Source organism: Oncorhynchus nerka, linkage group LG15, assembly GCF_034236695.1.
Source record: "Oncorhynchus nerka isolate Pitt River linkage group LG15, Oner_Uvic_2.0, whole genome shotgun sequence".
In the NCBI taxonomy this organism is placed as follows: Eukaryota; Metazoa; Chordata; class Actinopteri; order Salmoniformes; family Salmonidae; genus Oncorhynchus; species Oncorhynchus nerka.
The window spans coordinates 103,203,563-103,220,724 of NC_088410.1; the positions used below are offsets into that span (position 1 = coordinate 103,203,563).

Sequence of the window (17,162 nt, forward strand, 5' to 3'; positions counted from 1 at the left end):
CGGCAGGCTAGCCTAGTGGTTAGAGTGAGAGGCGGCAGGCTAGCCTAGTGGTTAGAGGGGAGAGCTAGCCTAGTGGTTAGGGGAGGCGGCAGGCTAGCCTAGTGGTTAGAGGGGAGAGGCGGCAGGCTAGCCTAGTGGTTAGAGGGGAGAGGCGGCAGGCTAGCCTAGTGGTTAGAGGGGGAGGCGGCAGGCTAGCCTGGTGGTTAGAGGCGGGAGGCGGCAGGCTAGCCTAGTGGTTAGAGGAGAGGCGGCAGGTAGGAGGGGAGCGGCAGGCTAGCCTAGTGGTTAGAGGGGAGAGGCGGCAGGCTAGCCTAGTGGTTAGAGGGGAGAGGCGGCAGGCTAGCCTAGTGGTTAGAGGGGAGGCGGCAGGCTAGCCTAGTGGTTAGAGGGGAGAGGCGGCAGGCTAGCCTAGTGGTTAGAGGGAGGGCGGCAGGCTAGCCTAGTGGTTAGAGGGGAGAGGCGGCAGGCTAGCCTAGTGGTTAGAGGGGAGAGGCGGCAGGCTAGCCTAGTGGTTAGAGGAGAGGCGGCTAGGCTAGCCTAGTGGTTAGAGGGGAGAGGCGGCAGGCTAGCCTAGTGGTTAGAGGGAGGCAGGCTAGCCTAGTGGTTAGAGGGAGGCGGCAGGCTAGCCTAGTGGTTAGAGGGGAGAGGCGGCAGGCTAGCCTAGTGGTTAGAGGGGAGAGAGGCGGCAGGCTAGCCTAGTGGTTAGAGGGGAGGCGGCAGGCTAGCCTAGTGGTTAGAGGGAGAGGCGGCAGCCTAGTGGTTAGAGGGAGAGGAGGCTAGCCTAGTGGTTAGAGGGGAGAGGCGGCAGGCTAGCCTAGTGGTTAGAGGGGAGAGGCGGCCTAGGCTAGCCTAGTGGTTAGAGGGGAGAGGCGGGTTAGAGGGGAGAGGCGGCAGGCTAGCCTAGTGGTTAGAGGGGAGAGGCGGCAGGCTAGCCTAGTGGTTAGAGGGGAGAGGCGGCAGGCTAGCCTAGTGGTTAGAGGGAGAGGCGGCAGGCTAGCCTAGTGGTTAGAGGGGAGAGGCGGCAGGCTAGCCTAGTGGTTAGAGGGGAGAGGCGGCAGGCTAGCCTAGTGGTTAGAGGAGAGGCGGCAGGCTAGCCTAGTGGTTAGAGGAGAGGCGGCAGGCTAGCCTAGAGGCGGCAGGCTAGCCTAGTGGTTAGAGGGGAGAGGCGGCAGGCTAGCCTAGTGGTTAGAGGGGAGAGGCGGCAGGCTAGCCTAGTGGTTAGAGGGGAGAGGCGGCAGGCTAGCCTAGTGGTTAGAGGGAGAGGCGGCAGGCTAGCCTAGTGGTTAGAGGGAGAGGCGGCAGGCTAGCCTAGGTGGTTAGAGGGGAGAGGCGGGTTAGAGCTAGCCTAGTGGTTAGAGTGTAGAGGCGGCAGGCTAGCCTAGTGGTTAGAGGGGAGAGGCGGGTTAGAGTGTAGAGGAGGTAGGTAGCAGGCTAGCCTAGTGGTTAGAGTGTAGAGGCGGCAGGCTAGCCTAGTGGTTAGAGGGGAGAGGCAGGCAGGCTAGCCTAGTGGTTAGAGGGGAGAGGCGGCAGGCTAGCCTAGTGGTTAGAGTGTAGAGGAGGCAGGCAGCCTAGTGGTTAGAGGGAGAGGCGGCAGGCTAGCCTAGTGGTTAGAGGGGGAGGCGGCCTAGGCAGGTAGCCTAGTGGTTAGAGTGTAGAGGAGGCAGGTAGCCTAGTGGTTAGAGGGAGAGGCGGCAGGCAGGTAGCCTAGTGGTTAGAGGGGAGAGGCGGCAGGCTAGCCTAGTGGTTAGAGGGGAGAGGCGGCAGGCTAGCCTAGTGGTTAGAGGGGAGAGGCGGCAGGCTAGCCTAGTGGTTAGAGTGTAGAGGCGGCAGGTAGCCTAGTGGTTAGAGTGTAGAGGAGGCAGGGTAGCCTAGTGGTTAGAGTGTAGAGGCGGCAGGGTTAGAGTGTAGAGGTGGCTAGCCTAGTGGTTAGAGTGTAGAGGCGGCAGGCTAGCCTAGTGGTTAGAGGGGAGAGGTAGCGGGTTAGGCTAGCCTAGTGGTTAGAGGTAGAGGCGGCAGGCTAGCCTAGTGGTTAGAGGGAGGGCGGCCTAGGCTAGCCTAGTGGTTAGAGGGAGAGGCGGCAGGCTAGCCTAGTGGTTAGAGGGGAGAGGCGGTAGCAGTGGTTAGAGTGTAGAGGTGACTAGCCTAGTGGTTAGAGGGGAGAGGAGGCAGGCTAGCCTAGTGGTTAGAGGAGGAGGCGGCAGGTAGCCTAGTGGTTAGAGGGTAGAGGTGGAGGCAGGTAGCCTAGTGGTTAGAGTGGAGAGGCGGCAGGTAGCCTAGTGGTTAGAGGGGAGAGGAGGCAGGCTAGCCTAGTGGTTAGAGTGTAGAGGTGGCAGGTAGCCTAGTGGTTAGAGGGTAGAGGCGGCAGGCTAGCCTAGTGGTTAGAGGGGAGAGGCGGCAGGTAGCCTAGTGGTTAGAGGGGAGAGGAGGCAGGCTAGCCTAGTGGTTAGAGGGGAGAGGAGGCAGGCTAGCCTAGTGGTTAGAGGGGAGGTAGCCTAGTGGTTAGGTGTAGGCTAGCCTAGTGGTTAGAGGGGAGAGGGAGGCAGGCTAGCCTAGTGGTTAGAGGGAGGGAGGTGCAGGCTAGCCTAGTGGTTAGAGGGAGGAGGCGGTAGCAGGCTAGCCTAGTGGTTAGAGGAGAGGTGGCGGCAGGCTAGCCTAGTGGTTAGAGTGTAGAGGTGGCAGGCTAGCCTAGTGGTTAGAGGGAGGGCAGGTAGCCTAGTGCAGGTAGCCTAGTGGTTAGAGGGGAGAGGCGGCCTAGGCTAGCCTAGTGGTTAGAGGGAGAGGCAGGTAGCCTAGTGGTTAGAGTGGAGAGGCGGCAGGCTAGCCTAGTGGTTAGAGGAGAGGCAGGTAGCCTAGTGGTTAGAGGGGAGAGGCGGCAGGCTAGCCTAGTGGTTAGAGGGGAGAGGTAGCAGGCTAGCCTAGTGGTTAGAGGGGAGAGGAGGCAGGCTAGCCTAGTGGTTAGAGGAGGCGGAGGCAGGCTAGCCTAGTGGTTAGAGGGGAGAGGCGGCAGGCTAGCCTAGTGGTTAGAGGGGAGGCGGCAGGCTAGCCTAGTGGTTAGAGGGGAGAGGAGGCAGGCTAGCCTAGTGGTTAGAGGGGAGAGGCGGCAGGCTAGCCTAGTGGTTAGAGGGGAGAGGCGGCAGGCTAGCCTAGTGGTTAGAGGGGGAGAGGCAGGTAGCCTAGTGGTTAGAGGGGAGAGGCGGCAGGCTAGCCTAGTGGTTAGAGGGGAGAGGCAGGTAGCCTAGTGGTTAGAGGGGAGAGGCGGCAGGCTAGCCTAGTGGTTAGAGGGGGAGAGGCAGGTAGCCTAGTGGTTAGAGGGAGAGGAGGCAGGCTAGCCTAGTGGTTAGAGGGGCCTAGTGGTTAGGGGGTGAGGCGGCAGGCTAGCCTAGTGGTTAGGAGAGGGCGGCAGGCTAGCCTAGTGGTTAGAGGGTAGAGGTGGCAGGTAGCCTAGTGGTTAGAGTGGAGAGGCGGCAGGCTAGCCTAGTGGTTAGAGGTAGGCGGCAGGGTAGCCTAGTGGTTAGAGTGTAGAGGAGGTAGGTAGCCTAGTGGTTAGAGTGTAGAGGAGGCAGGTAGCCTAGTGGTTAGAGTGTAGAGGAGGCAGGTAGCCTAGTGGTTAGAGTGTAGAGGTGGCAGGTAGCCTAGTGGTTAGAGTGTAGAGGTGGCAGGTAGCCTAGTGGTTAGAGTGTAGAGTGGTTAGGTAGGTAGCCTAGTGGTTAGAGTGTAGAGGTGGCAGGTAGCCTAGTGGTTAGAGTGTAGAGGTGGCAGGTAGCCTAGTGGTTAGAGTGTAGAGGAGGCAGGTAGCCTAGTGGTTAGAGTGTAGAGGTGGCAGGTAGCCTAGTGGTTAGAGTGTAGAGGAGGCAGGTAGCCTAGTGGTTAGAGTGTAGAGGAGGCAGGTAGCCTAGTGGTTAGAGTGTAGAGGTGGCAGGTAGCCTAGTGGTTAGAGTGTAGAGGAGGCAGGTAGCCTAGTGGTTAGAGTGTAGAGGAGGCAGGTAGCCTAGTGGTTAGAGTGTAGAGGAGGCAGGTAGCCTAGTGGTTAGAGTGTAGAGGTGGCAGGTAGCCTAGTGGTTAGAGTGTAGAGGAGGCAGGTAGCCTAGTGGTTAGAGTGAGGTGAGGTGGCAGGTAGCCTAGTGGTTAGAGTGTAGAGGTGGCAGGTAGCCTAGTGGTTAGAGTGTAGAGGAGGCAGGTAGCCTAGTGGTTAGAGTGTAGAGGTGGCAGGTAGCCTAGTGGTTAGAGTGTAGAGGAGGCAGGTAGCCTAGTGGTTAGAGTGTAGAGGTGGCAGGTAGCCTAGTGGTTAGAGTGTAGAGGAGGCAGGTAGCCTAGTGGTTAGAGTGTAGAGGTGGCAGGTAGCCTAGTGGTTAGAGTGTAGAGGAGGCAGGTAGCCTAGTGGTTAGAGTGTAGAGGTGGTAGGTAGCCTAGTGGTTAGAGTGTAGAGGAGGCAGGTAGCCTAGTGGTTAGAGTGTAGAGGAGGTAGGTAGCCTAGTGGTTAGAGTGTAGAGGAGGCAGGTAGCCTAGTGGTTAGAGTGTAGAGGTGGCAGGTAGCCTAGTGGTTAGAGTGTAGAGGAGGCAGGTAGCCTAGTGGTTAGAGTGTAGAGGAGGCAGGTAGCCTAGTGGTTAGAGTGTAGAGGTGGCAGGTAGCCTAGTGGTTAGAGTGTAGAGGAGGCAGGTAGCCTAGTGGTTAGAGTGTAGAGGTGACAGGTAGCCTAGTGGTTAGAGTGTAGAGGAGGCAGGTAGCCTAGTGGTTAGAGTGTAGAGGTGACAGGTAGCCTAGTGGTTAGAGTGTAGAGGTGGCAGGTAGCCTAGTGGTTAGAGTGTAGAGGAGGCAGGTAGCCTAGTGGTTAGAGTGTAGAGGTGGCAGGTAGCCTAGTGGTTAGAGTGTAGAGGAGGCAGGGTAGCCTAGTGGTTAGAGTGTAGAGGAGGCAGGGTAGCCTAGTGGTTAGAGTGTAGAGGTGATAGGTAGCCTAGTGGTTAGAGTGTAGAGGTGGCAGGTAGCCTAGTGGTTAGAGTGTAGAGGTGGCAGGTAGCCTAGTGGTTAGAGTGTAGAGGAGGCAGGTAGCCTAGTGGTTAGAGTGTAGAGGTGGCAGGTAGCCTAGTGGTTAGAGTGTAGAGGTGGCAGGTAGCCTAGTGGTTAGAGTGTAGAGGAGGCAGGGTAGCCTAGTGGTTAGAGTGTAGAGGTGGCAGGTAGCCTAGTGGTTAGAGTGTAGAGGAGGCAGGTAGCCTAGTGGTTAGAGTGTAGAGGTGGCAGGTAGCCTAGTGGTTAGAGTGTAGAGGTGGCAGGTAGCCTAGTGGTTAGAGTGTAGAGGTGGCAGGTAGCCTAGTGGTTAGAGTGTAGAGGTGGCAGGTAGCCTAGTGGTTAGAGTGTAGAGGAGGCAGGTAGCCTAGTGGTTAGAGTGTAGAGGAGGCAGGTAGCCTAGTGGTTAGAGTGTAGAGGTGGCAGGTAGCCTAGTGGTTAGAGTGTAGAGGTGGCAGGTAGCCTAGTGGTTAGAGTGTAGAGGAGGCAGGTAGCCTAGTGGTTAGAGTGTAGAGGAGGCAGGTAGCCTAGTGGTTAGAGTGTAGAGGTGGCAGGTAGCCTAGTGGTTAGAGTGTAGAGGCAGGTAGCCTAGTGGTTAGAGTGGAGGGGCGGCAGGTAGCCTAGTGGTTAGAGTGTAGAGGTGGCAGGGTAGCCTAGTGGTTAGAGTGTAGAGGTGGCAGGTAGCCTAGTGGTTAGAGTGTAGAGGAGGCAGGTAGCCTAGTGGTTAGAGTGTAGAGGAGGCAGGTAGCCTAGTGGTTAGAGTGTAGAGGAGGCAGGTAGCCTAGTGGTTAGAGTGTAGAGGAGGCAGGTAGCCTAGTGGTTAGAGTGTAGAGGAGGCAGGTAGCCTAGTGGTTAGAGTGTAGAGGTGGCAGGTAGCCTAGTGGTTAGAGTGTAGAGGTGGCAGGTAGCCTAGTGGTTAGAGTGTAGAGGAGGCAGGTAGCCTAGTGGTTAGAGTGTAGAGGTGGTAGGTAGCCTAGTGGTTAGAGTGTAGAGGAGGCAGGTAGCCTAGTGGTTAGAGTGTAGAGGAGGTAGGTAGCCTAGTGGTTAGAGTGTAGAGGAGGTAGGTAGCCTAGTGGTTAGAGTGTAGAGGAGGCAGGTAGCCTAGTGGTTAGAGTGTAGAGGTGGCAGGTAGCCTAGTGGTTAGAGTGTAGAGGAGGCAGGTAGCCTAGTGGTTAGAGTGTAGAGGAGGCAGGTAGCCTAGTGGTTAGAGTGTAGAGGTGGTAGGTAGCCTAGTGGTTAGAGTGTAGAGGAGGCAGGTAGCCTAGTGGTTAGAGTGTAGAGGTGGTAGGTAGCCTAGTGGTTAGAGTGTAGAGGTGGTAGGTAGCCTAGTGGTTAGAGTGTAGAGGAGGCAGGTAGCCTAGTGGTTAGAGTGTAGAGGTGGTAGGTAGCCTAGTGGTTAGAGTGTAGAGGAGGCAGGTAGCCTAGTGGTTAGAGTGTAGAGGTGGTAGGTAGCCTAGTGGTTAGAGTGTAGAGGAGGCAGGTAGCCTAGTGGTTAGAGTGTAGAGGTGGTAGGTAGCCTAGTGGTTAGAGTGTAGAGGAGGCAGGCTAGCCTAGTGGTTAGAGTGTAGAGGAGGCAGGCTAGCCTAGTGGTTAGAGTGTAGAGGAGGCAGGCTAGCCTAGTGGTTAGAGTGTAGAGGAGGCAGGCTAGCCTAGTGGTTAGAGTGTAGAGGAGGTAGGTAGCCTAGTGGTTAGAGTGTAGAGGTGGTAGGTAGCCTAGTGGTTAGAGTGTAGAGGAGGTAGGTAGCCTAGTGGTTAGAGTGTAGAGGTGGTAGGTAGCCTAGTGGTTAGAGTGTAGAGGAGGCAGGTAGCCTAGTGGTTAGAGTGTAGAGGAGGTAGGTAGCCTAGTGGTTAGAGTGTAGGGGGGTCAGTGGAAGATCATTTGTATAAACAAAAAACAAAATGGTCCAAGCCTGCTGCCCTGCGGTACACCACAAAACACAAACAAATGTGCATTTAGAGATGCTTCCATTAAAGAAAACCATCTGTTCTATTGGATAGGCAACTGTCCAAGGCGGCACTGAAGTCTAACAAAACAGCTCCCACAATCTTATCACTTTTTTTCAGCCGATCATCAGTCATTTGTGTCAGTGCTGAGAATGTTGATTGCCCTTCCCTATGAGCATGCTGAAAGTCTGTTTTTTTAAGTTTGTTTTCTGTAACATGACATTGTACTTGGTCGAACACGATTTAAAAAAAAAAATGTTTGCTAACAGGCCGATTGGTCGGCTGTTTGAACCATTACAAATGTGCTTTGCTACTCTTGGGCAGCGGAATGACCTTTGCCTCCTTCCAGGCCTGAGGGCACACTATATTCCAGGCTTAGATTGTGACTCCTATTTGCCACATCTTCAGTATTTTGCAATCCAGGTTGTCGCTTCCAGGTGGTTTGTTATTTATAGATATTTATTTATAGATAGCAATCATTTGTTCACCTTTTCCACACTAACGTTACAGAATTCATATCTACAGTGCTCTTCTATCATAATTTAGTCCATTATGCTTTTAAAAAAAAAAAATTGTACGTACTTTACCTTTACCTTTTTACCAATGACGGCCTAGGAACATGCATGATTATGAAGGCTCGGCATTTGTTGTTTGCATGGCATGCCAAAGTTGGCAAATATCAAAGGGTTTTGTTATGAATGAGCCATCTGCCTCAGTGAAGGATGGAGACGAGTTAGTAAAAAGTCCTTTAAATTGACACTTTGGGCCCAATTTGGACATTTTCACTTAAGGGTGTATTCTTTTTTTTTGCCAGCGGTTTAGACATTAATGGCTGAGTTATTGAGTTATTTTGAGGGGACAGCAAATGTACACTGTTATACAAGCTGTACACTCCCTACTTTACATTGTAGCAAAGTGTCATTTCTTCAGTGTTGTCACATTAAAAGATATACTCAAATATTTACAAAAATGTGAGGGGTGTACTCACTTTTGTGATATACTGTATTTACTGTATTTAACAGTCTTACAGCTCGGGGATAGAAGCAGTTCAGGAGCCTGTTGGTGTCAGACTTGATGCTCTGGTACCGCCTGCCGTGCGGAAGCAGAGAGAACAGTCTACAACCCAGTACACCACTGGGGCCCGAGCTCTCTGCCATCCAGGACCTCTATCAGGCAGCGTGAAATGAAGGGCTGAAAAATAGTTAAGACTACAGCCACACAAGCCACAGAGTCCATACTCTGTAGTGCCATGCGATCGAGGACGGCGCTGTTGCCGTACCAAGTGGTGATGCAGCCAGTCAATATCCTCTCAATGGTGCAGCCGTAGAACTTTGAGGATTTGAACCCTTTTCAACCTCCTCACGACTGTGCGCGTATGTGGACCATTTTAATTACTTAGCGATTTGGACACCGAGGTATTTGGAAGCTCTAGATCCTCACCACTGTAGCCTCGTCGATGTGGATTAAGTCGTGGATTAACAGGGAGTACAGCAGGGGACTAAGCACACACACCTGTGGGGCCCCCCCCGTGTTAAGGGTCAGCGTGGCAGAGGTGATGTTGCCTACCCTCACCACCTTGGGTCGGCCCGTCATGAAGTCCAGGATCCAGTCTCAGAGAGAGGTGTTCAGTCCTAGGGTCCTAACTCATCTGTGGTGTTGACGAGGGCGGTCTAGTCGACGTGTGTTTCTATTCTACTGAGGTTGTGAAAGAGCCCCACATCTACTCCAAGCGGTGTTTCATTGTTGCACTGATCTGAACTCAGCTTGGTTGGAAAGAGGAAAGGGGTGGGGGGGTGGGGTGTTGTTGAGGTTGACACCATAACAGAATGTCAAAACACAACCATGCTAAAGGTGTTGGTAGCTCGGGGGTTTCAGCTTTAGAGCAATACAGAGACTGTCAATGTTCTTCAGGTCTCAGACAAGGTTAGTAATCACATAAACCCAGTACACTGAACTACCTGGTCAGTGGTTTTTATCTTGAGTAAGTCCCAAATAGCACCCGATTCCTACATAGAGCTCTGGTTAAAAGTAGTGCACTATGGGGGCATAGGGTGCCATTTGATTTGGGACATCGTTTTTGTCCTCCTACCTGTATATGCAGTTTTCCTGTTCAGACTCAGTCAGCCAGAGAGCTTGGCTGCTGCAGCAGTATCTATTCTCACACGTTCCACAGCACCACTGAAATGTACTGCAGTCCAGTTTGGCTTTGTAATGGCTGAAGGCATTTAGGTAGGCTTCACAGTCATCTCCAGCTGGGTAGAAAAGAGAAATACATTATAGGTTGGGAGTTGGACACAGCTGGGTAGAAAAGAGAAATACATTATAGGTTGGGAGTTGGACACAGCTGGGTAGAAAAGAGAAATACATTATAGGTAGGGAGTTGGACACAGCTGGGTAGAAAAGAGAAATACATTATAGGTTGGGAGTTGGACACAGCTGGGTAGAAAAGAGAAATACATTATAGGTTGGGAGTTGTGTTCAAAAGACAACACAGCAACAACACGTATAGAATAACAGAGTTACTGGTGTGGGTGGATGCAGCCTGATCACGTATAGAATAACAGAGTTATTGGTGTGGGTGGATGCAGCCTGATGCCAGGTACATTTGTGCCATCATTCCACTCCTTGCCATGCCAAAGAGTAGCAAAGTGGCACAAAATAGACTGGAACCCAGGCTGATGATGAGATTGGATTGGACACAGTTCGATAAAGTTGACTTTAGAAAGTTGGAGATGATCTGGCCTAAAAATGGAGGTTGATGCTATAGGTTGGCCACCAGAGGACACAGTCATGGGTAAAAGAAAGACATTATAGGTTGGGAGTTGGACACAGCTGGGTAGAAGAAAATACAGCTTATAGCCACCAGAGGAGTTGGACACAGCTGGGTAGAAAAGAAAACATTGAGGCAGAAGAAAGACAGCTGTACAGCCACCAGAGGACACGGTGAGGTTGGGAGTTGAAAGACAGCTGGGCCACCAGAGGACACGGTGACGTCAGAGGGGGCGGGCAAAGAAAGACAGCTGTACAGCCACCAGAGGATAGGTTGGGGTTGGCACACAGCTGGGTGAAGCCACCAGAGAAATACATTATAGGTTGGGAGTTGGACAAGAAAGACAGCTGTACAGCCACCAGAGAAATACATTATGAGGTTGGGCAGTTGACACAGCTGGGTACAAACCAGAGGACACGGTGACATTATGAGGTTGGGCAGTTGACACAGCTGTACAAAAGAGGAACCATTATAGGTTGACAGGCTGTAGTTGGACACAGCTGGGTAGAAGAAAAGACAGCTGTAATACATTATGAGGTTGGGCAGTTGAAAGACAGCTGTACAGCCACCAGAGGACACGGTACATTATAGGTTGGGAGTTGTGTTCAAAAGACAACACAGCAACAACACGTATAGAATAACAGAGTTACTGGTGTGGGTGGATGCAGCCTGATCAGCTGTACAGCCACCAGAGTTACTGGTGTGAGGGGGACAAGAAAGACAGCTGATCACGTACAGAGGAACAGAGTTATTGGTGCCACCAGGTGGATGCAGCCTGAGGGGCGGGCACAGAAAGACAGCTGTACAGCCACCAGAGGACACGGTGCCATGCCAAAGGGGCAAAGGGCACAAAATAGACAGCTGGAAGCCACAGGCTGGATGATGATGATGATGATGGATCGACAAGTTCGATATTTAGTTGACTTTTAGAAAGTTGGAGATGATCTGAAGCCTAAAAATGGAGGTTGATGCTCATACAGCCACCAGAGGACACGGTGACGTTGTGAGGGGGCGGGCAGAAGAAAGACAGCTGTACAGCCACCAGAGGACACGGTGACGTCGTGAGGGGGCGGGCAGAAGAAAGACAGCTGTACAGCCACCAGAGGACACGGTGACGTCGTGAGGGGGCGGGCAGAAGAAAGACAGCTGTACAGCCACCAGAGGACACGGTGTGAGGGGGGCGGGCGTGAGCCACCAGGGGCGGGCAGAAGAAAGACAGCTGTACAGCCACCAGAGGACACGGTGACGTCGTGAGGGGGCGGGCAGAAGAAAGACAGCTGTACAGCCACCAGAGGACACGGTGACGTCGTGAGGGGGCGGGCAGAAGAAAGACAGCTGTACAGCCACCAGAGGACACGGTGACGTCATGAGGGGGCGGGCAGAAGAAAGACAGCTGTACAGCCACCAGAGGACACGGTGACGTCGTGAGGGGCGGGCAGAAGAAAGACAGCTGTAAGCCACCAGACAGCTGTACAGCCACAGCCACCAGAGGACACGGTGACGTCGTGAGGGGCGGGCAGAAGAAAGACAGCTGTACAGCCACCAGAGGACACGGTGACGTCATGAGGGGGCGGGCAGAAGAAAGACAGCTGTACAGCCACCAGAGGACACGGTGACGTCGTGAGGGGGCGGGCAGAAGAAAGACAGCTGTACAGCCACCAGAGGACACGGTGACGTCGTGAGGGGGCGGGCACAAGAAAGACAGCTGTACAGCCACCAGAGGACACGGTGACGTCAGACAGCCACCAGAGGACACGGTGACGTCGTGAGGGCGGGCAGAAGAAAGACAGCTGTACAGCCACCAGAGGACACGGTGACGTCGTGAGGGGGCGGGCACAAGAAAGACAGCTGTACAGCCACCAGAGGACACGGTGACGTCGTGAGGAGGCGGGCACAAGAAAGACAGCTGTACAGCCACCAGAGGACACGGTGACGTCGTGAGGGGGCGGGCACAAGCAGCCACCAGAGGACACGGTGACAGGGGCGGGCACAAGAAAGACAGCTGTACAGCCACCAGAGGACACGGTGACGTCGTGAGGCGGGCACAAGAAAGACAGCTGTAGAAGAAAGACAGCTGTACAGCCACCAGAGGACACGGTGACGTCGTGAGGGGGCACACAAGAAAGACAGCTGTACAGCCACCAGAGGACACAAGAAAGACAGCTGTACAGCCACCAGAGGACACGGTGACGTCATGAGGGGGCGGGCACAAGAAAGACAGCTGTACAGCCACCAGAGGACACGGTGACGTCATGAGGGGGCGGGCAGAAGAAAGACAGCTGTACAGCCACCAGAGGACACGGTGACGTCATGAGGGGGCGGGCACAAGAAAGACAGATGTAGAAAAGGGTCACTCTTGTGACTAAATGTCCTCACAATACGCAGATTTAATCATGTAAATCATTTAAACATTACACAACCCAGGAATGGGGTGAAAGCTATGAATGTATATATATATATATATATATATATATATATATATATATATAAATAAATAGACATGGAGGTGTAACGGATGTGAAACGGCTAGCTTAGTTATCGGTGCTGTAACTTGAAGTAGTAGTTCCCCTTTGCTCTGCAAGGGCCGCGGCTTTTGTGGAGCGATGGGTAACGATGCTTCGTGGGTGTCAGTTGTTAATGTGTGCAGAGGGTCCCTGGTTCGCGCCCGGGTATGGGCGAGGGGACGGTCTAAAGTTATACTGTTACATAAGTATAGCATCTAGGTAGCCTAGTGGTTAGAGTGTAGAGGCGGTAGGTAGCCTAGTGGTTAGAGTGTAGAGGCGGTAGGTAGCCTAGTGGTTAGAGTGTGGAGGAGGCAGGTAGTCTAGTGGTTAGAGTGTAGAGGTGGCAGGTAGCCTAGTGGTTAGAGTGTAGAGGCGGTAGGTAGCCTAGTGGTTAGAGTGTAGAGGCGGTAGGTAGCCTAGTGGTTAGAGTGTAGAGGCGGTAGGTAGCCTAGTGGTTAGAGTGTAGAGGCGGTAGGTAGCCTAGTGGTTAGAGGGGAGAGGCGGTAGGTAGACTAGTGGTTAGAGTGTAGAGGCGGTAGGTAGCCTAGTGGTTAGAGGGGAGAGGCGGCAGGTAGCCTAGTGGTTAGAGGGGAGAGGCGGCAGGTAGCCTAGTGGTTAGAGTGTAGAGGCGGTAGGTAGCCTAGTGGTTAGAGTGTAGAGGCGGTAGGTAGCCTAGTGGTTAGAGTGTAGAGGCGGTAGGTAGCCTAGTGGTTAGAGTGTAGAGGCGGTAGGTAGCCTAGTGGTTAGAGGGGAGAGGCGGTAGGTAGCCTAGTGGTTAGAGGGGAGAGGCGGCAGGTAGCCTAGTGGTTAGAGGGGAGAGGCGGCAGGTAGCCTAGTGGTTAGAGGGGAGAGGCAGCAGGTAGCCTAGTGGTTAGAGCGTTGGGCCAGTAACCAAAAGGTTGCTGGATCGAATCCCCGGGCTGTCGTTCTGCCCCTGAACAAGGCAGTTAACCCACTGTTCCCCTGAACAAGGCATTTAACCCACTGTTCCCCGGTAGGCCGTCATTCTGCCCCTGAACAAGGCAGTTGACCCACTGTTCCTAGACCAGTTGACCCACTGTTCCTAGACCAGTTGACCCACTGTTCCTAGACCAGTTGACCCACTGTTCCTAGACCAGTTGACCCACTGTTCCTAGACCAGTTGACCCACTGTTCCTAGACCAGTTAACCCACTGTTCCTAGACCAGTTAACCCACTGTTCCTAGACCAGTTAACCCACTGTTCCTAGACCAGTTAACCCACTGTTCCTAGGCCAGTTAACCCACTGTTCCTAGACCAGTTAACCCACTGTTCCTAGGCCAGTTAACCCACTGTTCCTAGGCCAGTTAACCCACTGGGACCACAGAGTCCTTAGGACTAGGGCCACATCTGTCCACCTGCCACCTGCCACCTTTCGGACTGAATACGTTTGTAGGAGCAACACTTTTGATCAAAATGTATCACTTAAAAATTGCTCTCACGTGCCAACTTCTGTCCATTAAGAACCAAAGACGAGCTAACTTTTTGTAGCATTTGACAATGCCAGTATATTTTATAGCCAAAGCACAGATTTCTAAACACCAGCTGCTTGCATCAGGCAACCAACCATAAGAAGTGTTTGTGAACAAATCTAGCTAGCGTAGATACAGTGGGGCAAACAAGTATTTAGTCAGCCACACCGATCATGGCCGATTACATTGTACTCCACGAGGAGACAGCGTGGCAGGCTGACCACCTGTTATGAGAGTGCAGCAAGGAGCCACGGTAAGGTGCTAGCTAGCATTAAACGTATCTTATAAAAAAAAACTATCACTCTTAACATAATCACTAGTTAACTACAACAAACTGATTACCTCTAGTGATGACGGCCTAGGAACGATGGGTTAACTGCCTTGTTCAGGGGCAGAACGACAGATTTGTACCATGTAAGCTCAGGGATTCAATCTTGCAACCTTACGTTTAACTAGTCCAACGCTCTAACCACCTACCCCTCATTGCACTCCACGAGGAGCCTGCCTGTTACGCGAATGCAGTAAGAAGCCAAAGTAAGTTGCTAGCTAGCATTAAACTTATCTTATAAAAAATCAATCAATCAATCATAATCACTAGTTAACTATACATGGTTGATGATAATACTAGGTTAACTAGCTTGTCCTGCGTTGCATATAATTGATGCGGTGCCTGTTAATTTACCATTGAATCATAGACTACTTCGCCAAACGGTTATTTAACCAGCGCATTCGCGAAAAAAGCACTGTTGTTGCACCAATGTGTACCTGACCATAAACATCAACGCCTTTCTTAAAATCAATACACAAGTTTTATATTTTTAAACGTGCATATTTTAGTTAATATTGCCTGCGAACATGAATTTCTTTTAACCAGGGAAATTGTGTCACTTCTCTTGTGCTCTGTACAACAGAGTCAGGGTATATTCAGCAGTTTGGGCCACCTGGCTCGTTGCGAACTGTGTGAAGACTATTTCTTCCTAACAAAGACAGACAACTTCGCCAAACTGGGGATGATTTAACAAAAGCGCATTTGCGAAAAAGCACAATCATTGGATGACTGTACCTAACCATAAACACCCATGCCTTCCTTAAAATCACTACACAGAAGTATATTTTTTTTAAACCTACATATTTAGTTAAAATAAAATAAATTCATGTTAGCAGGCAATATTAAACTAGGGAAATTGTGTCACTTCTGTTGCGTTCATTGCATGCAGAGTCAGGGTATATGCAACAGTTTGGGCCGCCTGGCTCGTTGCGAACTAATTTGCCAGGAATTTTACGTAATTATGACATAACATTGAAGATGTAACAGCAATGTAACAGCAATGTTTAGACTTAGGGATACCGCCCGTTAGATAAAATACGTAACTGTTCCGTATTTCACTGAAAGAATAAACGTTTTGTTTTCGAAATCATAGTTTCCGGATTTGATCATATTAATGACCAAAGGCTCGCATTTCTGTGTGTTATTATGTTATAATTAAGTCTATGATTTGATAGAGCAGTCTGACTGAGCGGTGGTAGGCAGCAGCAGGCTCATAAGCATTCATTCAAACAGCACTTTCATGCGTTTTGCCAGGAGCTCTTCACAATGCTTCAAGCATTGAGCTGTTTATGACTTCAAGCCTATTAACTCCCGAGATTAGACTGGCAAAACAAAAGTACCTATTAGAACATCCAATAGTCAAAGGTATATGAAATACTAATGGTATAGAGAGAAATAGTCCTATAATTCCTATAATAACTACAACCTAAAACTTCTTACCTGGGAATATTGAAGACTCATGTTAAAAGGAACCACCAGCTTTCATATGTTCTCATGTTCTGAGCAAGGAACTTAAACGTTAGCTCTCTTACATGGCACATATTGCACTTTTACTTTCTTCTCCAACACTTTGTTTTTGCATTATTTAAACCAAATTGAACATGTTTCATTATTTATTTGAGACTAAATTGATTTGATTGGTGTATTATATTAAGTTAAAATAAGTGTTCATTATTCATTCAGTATTGCTGTAATTGTCGTTATCACACACACACACACACACACCCTGGTTAAATAAAGGTGAAATAAAAAAGAAAAACAATTTGTAAATGTGGTCAGAGATGCCAGATGGGTGGTGCGACGCAAAATGCGGAGCCTCCGTGTAACAATGCGGAGGACTGAGCATTGACGTGATTGGTTTTTGACGGTAGGTGATAGCTGGAGGTCCTGTATAAAAACAAACTCACATCCTTGGCAACAACTCCGCCATGCCCAGGAAAGCACAGGAAGTGTGCATGTCCTGACTTCTGCAGAGGCCGTATCACCGTAAATACTGTACGGCCAATGCAGACCTCAGATTTACCATGGAGCGCCTTTTGGGACACCAGCCGCTTTGACTAGAGACCAGTGCTGCACTTGGCGGGGTACTAGGCGATAATTCACTGGACGTCTGAAAAGCACTTTAGTTCAAACATTTCCAAAGGCAAAGTCATGCCATAAACTAGTCATAATTTATGTAGTCGGCGTGTAGTAGTTATTTAAGACAGACAGACTCGGCCCCACCTCAGACATTGAGCAATGCGAACGGCAGATGATGTCATTTCACTTAGTTAGCTAGGCTAGCTCCTGGAAACAAATATCAGACTGATATTAAGTTGTAAAGATTGCCAAACTCACCTGTCACGAAGGGGATCAGAGTCCCACACAAAAGGACAGTAACAAGGGACAGACTTTTCGCCATGGCTCCGTTAATTCCGATGCTTAACACGAACCCCGGTACGATAGCTACTTTCTAAGTCCCTACTAAAATGACAAACCAACTAGTGATGGGAGATTGATGCAGTATTCAACGCATACTAATCCGATACAATGTACAGATGCGCTTTTCAAACGAAGATAATGGATATACCAACAAGATTACTTGTCCCTCTCCGCCCAACAATGGGAGTTGTTGTCCACAAAGCGGCACCGCAGGCTGTCTAGCTCCCCCCCCCCTCTATCCTTCTTCTTCCTTTAAGTTTCATGTCAGACTACACCTATTGGTGTTCTACCGCCACCTAGTGTACAGGGTCTACTTTGATTATTATGGTGCTCAGCAAACAAATGGTATATGTCCATGTCTCCATTTACTGTTAAGACTGTATATCAGCCCAAACATTTAACACAATAAAAATAAACAAAAACCAAATTCAATGTATTCATTATTCAGATTCAACTGCCAACGCCCATCCCTACAGGCTCTGGGGCCTGAGAATGAAGAGCATCTTTGGACAGTATTCTTTGCAATGTTTTGGTAGTGAATTCCTGGAAACCCCAAAAAACTTTCAGCAACAGACACTATCATGTCCAGTTTCTTGGACTTGTTGTTTGTTTGTGCAGTACAATTAATCACATGTGTGATAAATACCATAAAATCCGCCTTCTTCACACTCAGACTGTTGGATATGCCAACAGCCAGAATAGC

General features: G+C 50.7%; 1 protein-coding gene across 3 annotated transcripts in view; it reads right to left on the reverse strand.

Moving 5' to 3' along the window:
- Positions 1 to 16,684, reverse strand: part of LOC135560267 (protein shisa-4-like) — a 44,590-nt gene extending 27,906 nt beyond the window's left edge. For all 3 annotated transcript variants that reach the window (XR_010458866.1, XR_010458865.1, XM_065002113.1), the window contains exons 1-2: positions 16,376 to 16,684; positions 9,036 to 9,198 (exon numbers count right to left, since the gene is read on the reverse strand). Coding sequence is in view for 1 of the 3 variants with exons in the window: in XM_065002113.1 (XP_064858185.1) it covers positions 9,036 to 9,198; positions 16,376 to 16,439 (227 nt within the window). In the remaining 2 variants the exon portion in view is untranslated. The remainder of the gene's footprint in view (positions 1 to 9,035; positions 9,199 to 16,375) is intronic.
- Between the last annotated feature and the right edge of the window lie 478 nt (positions 16,685 to 17,162).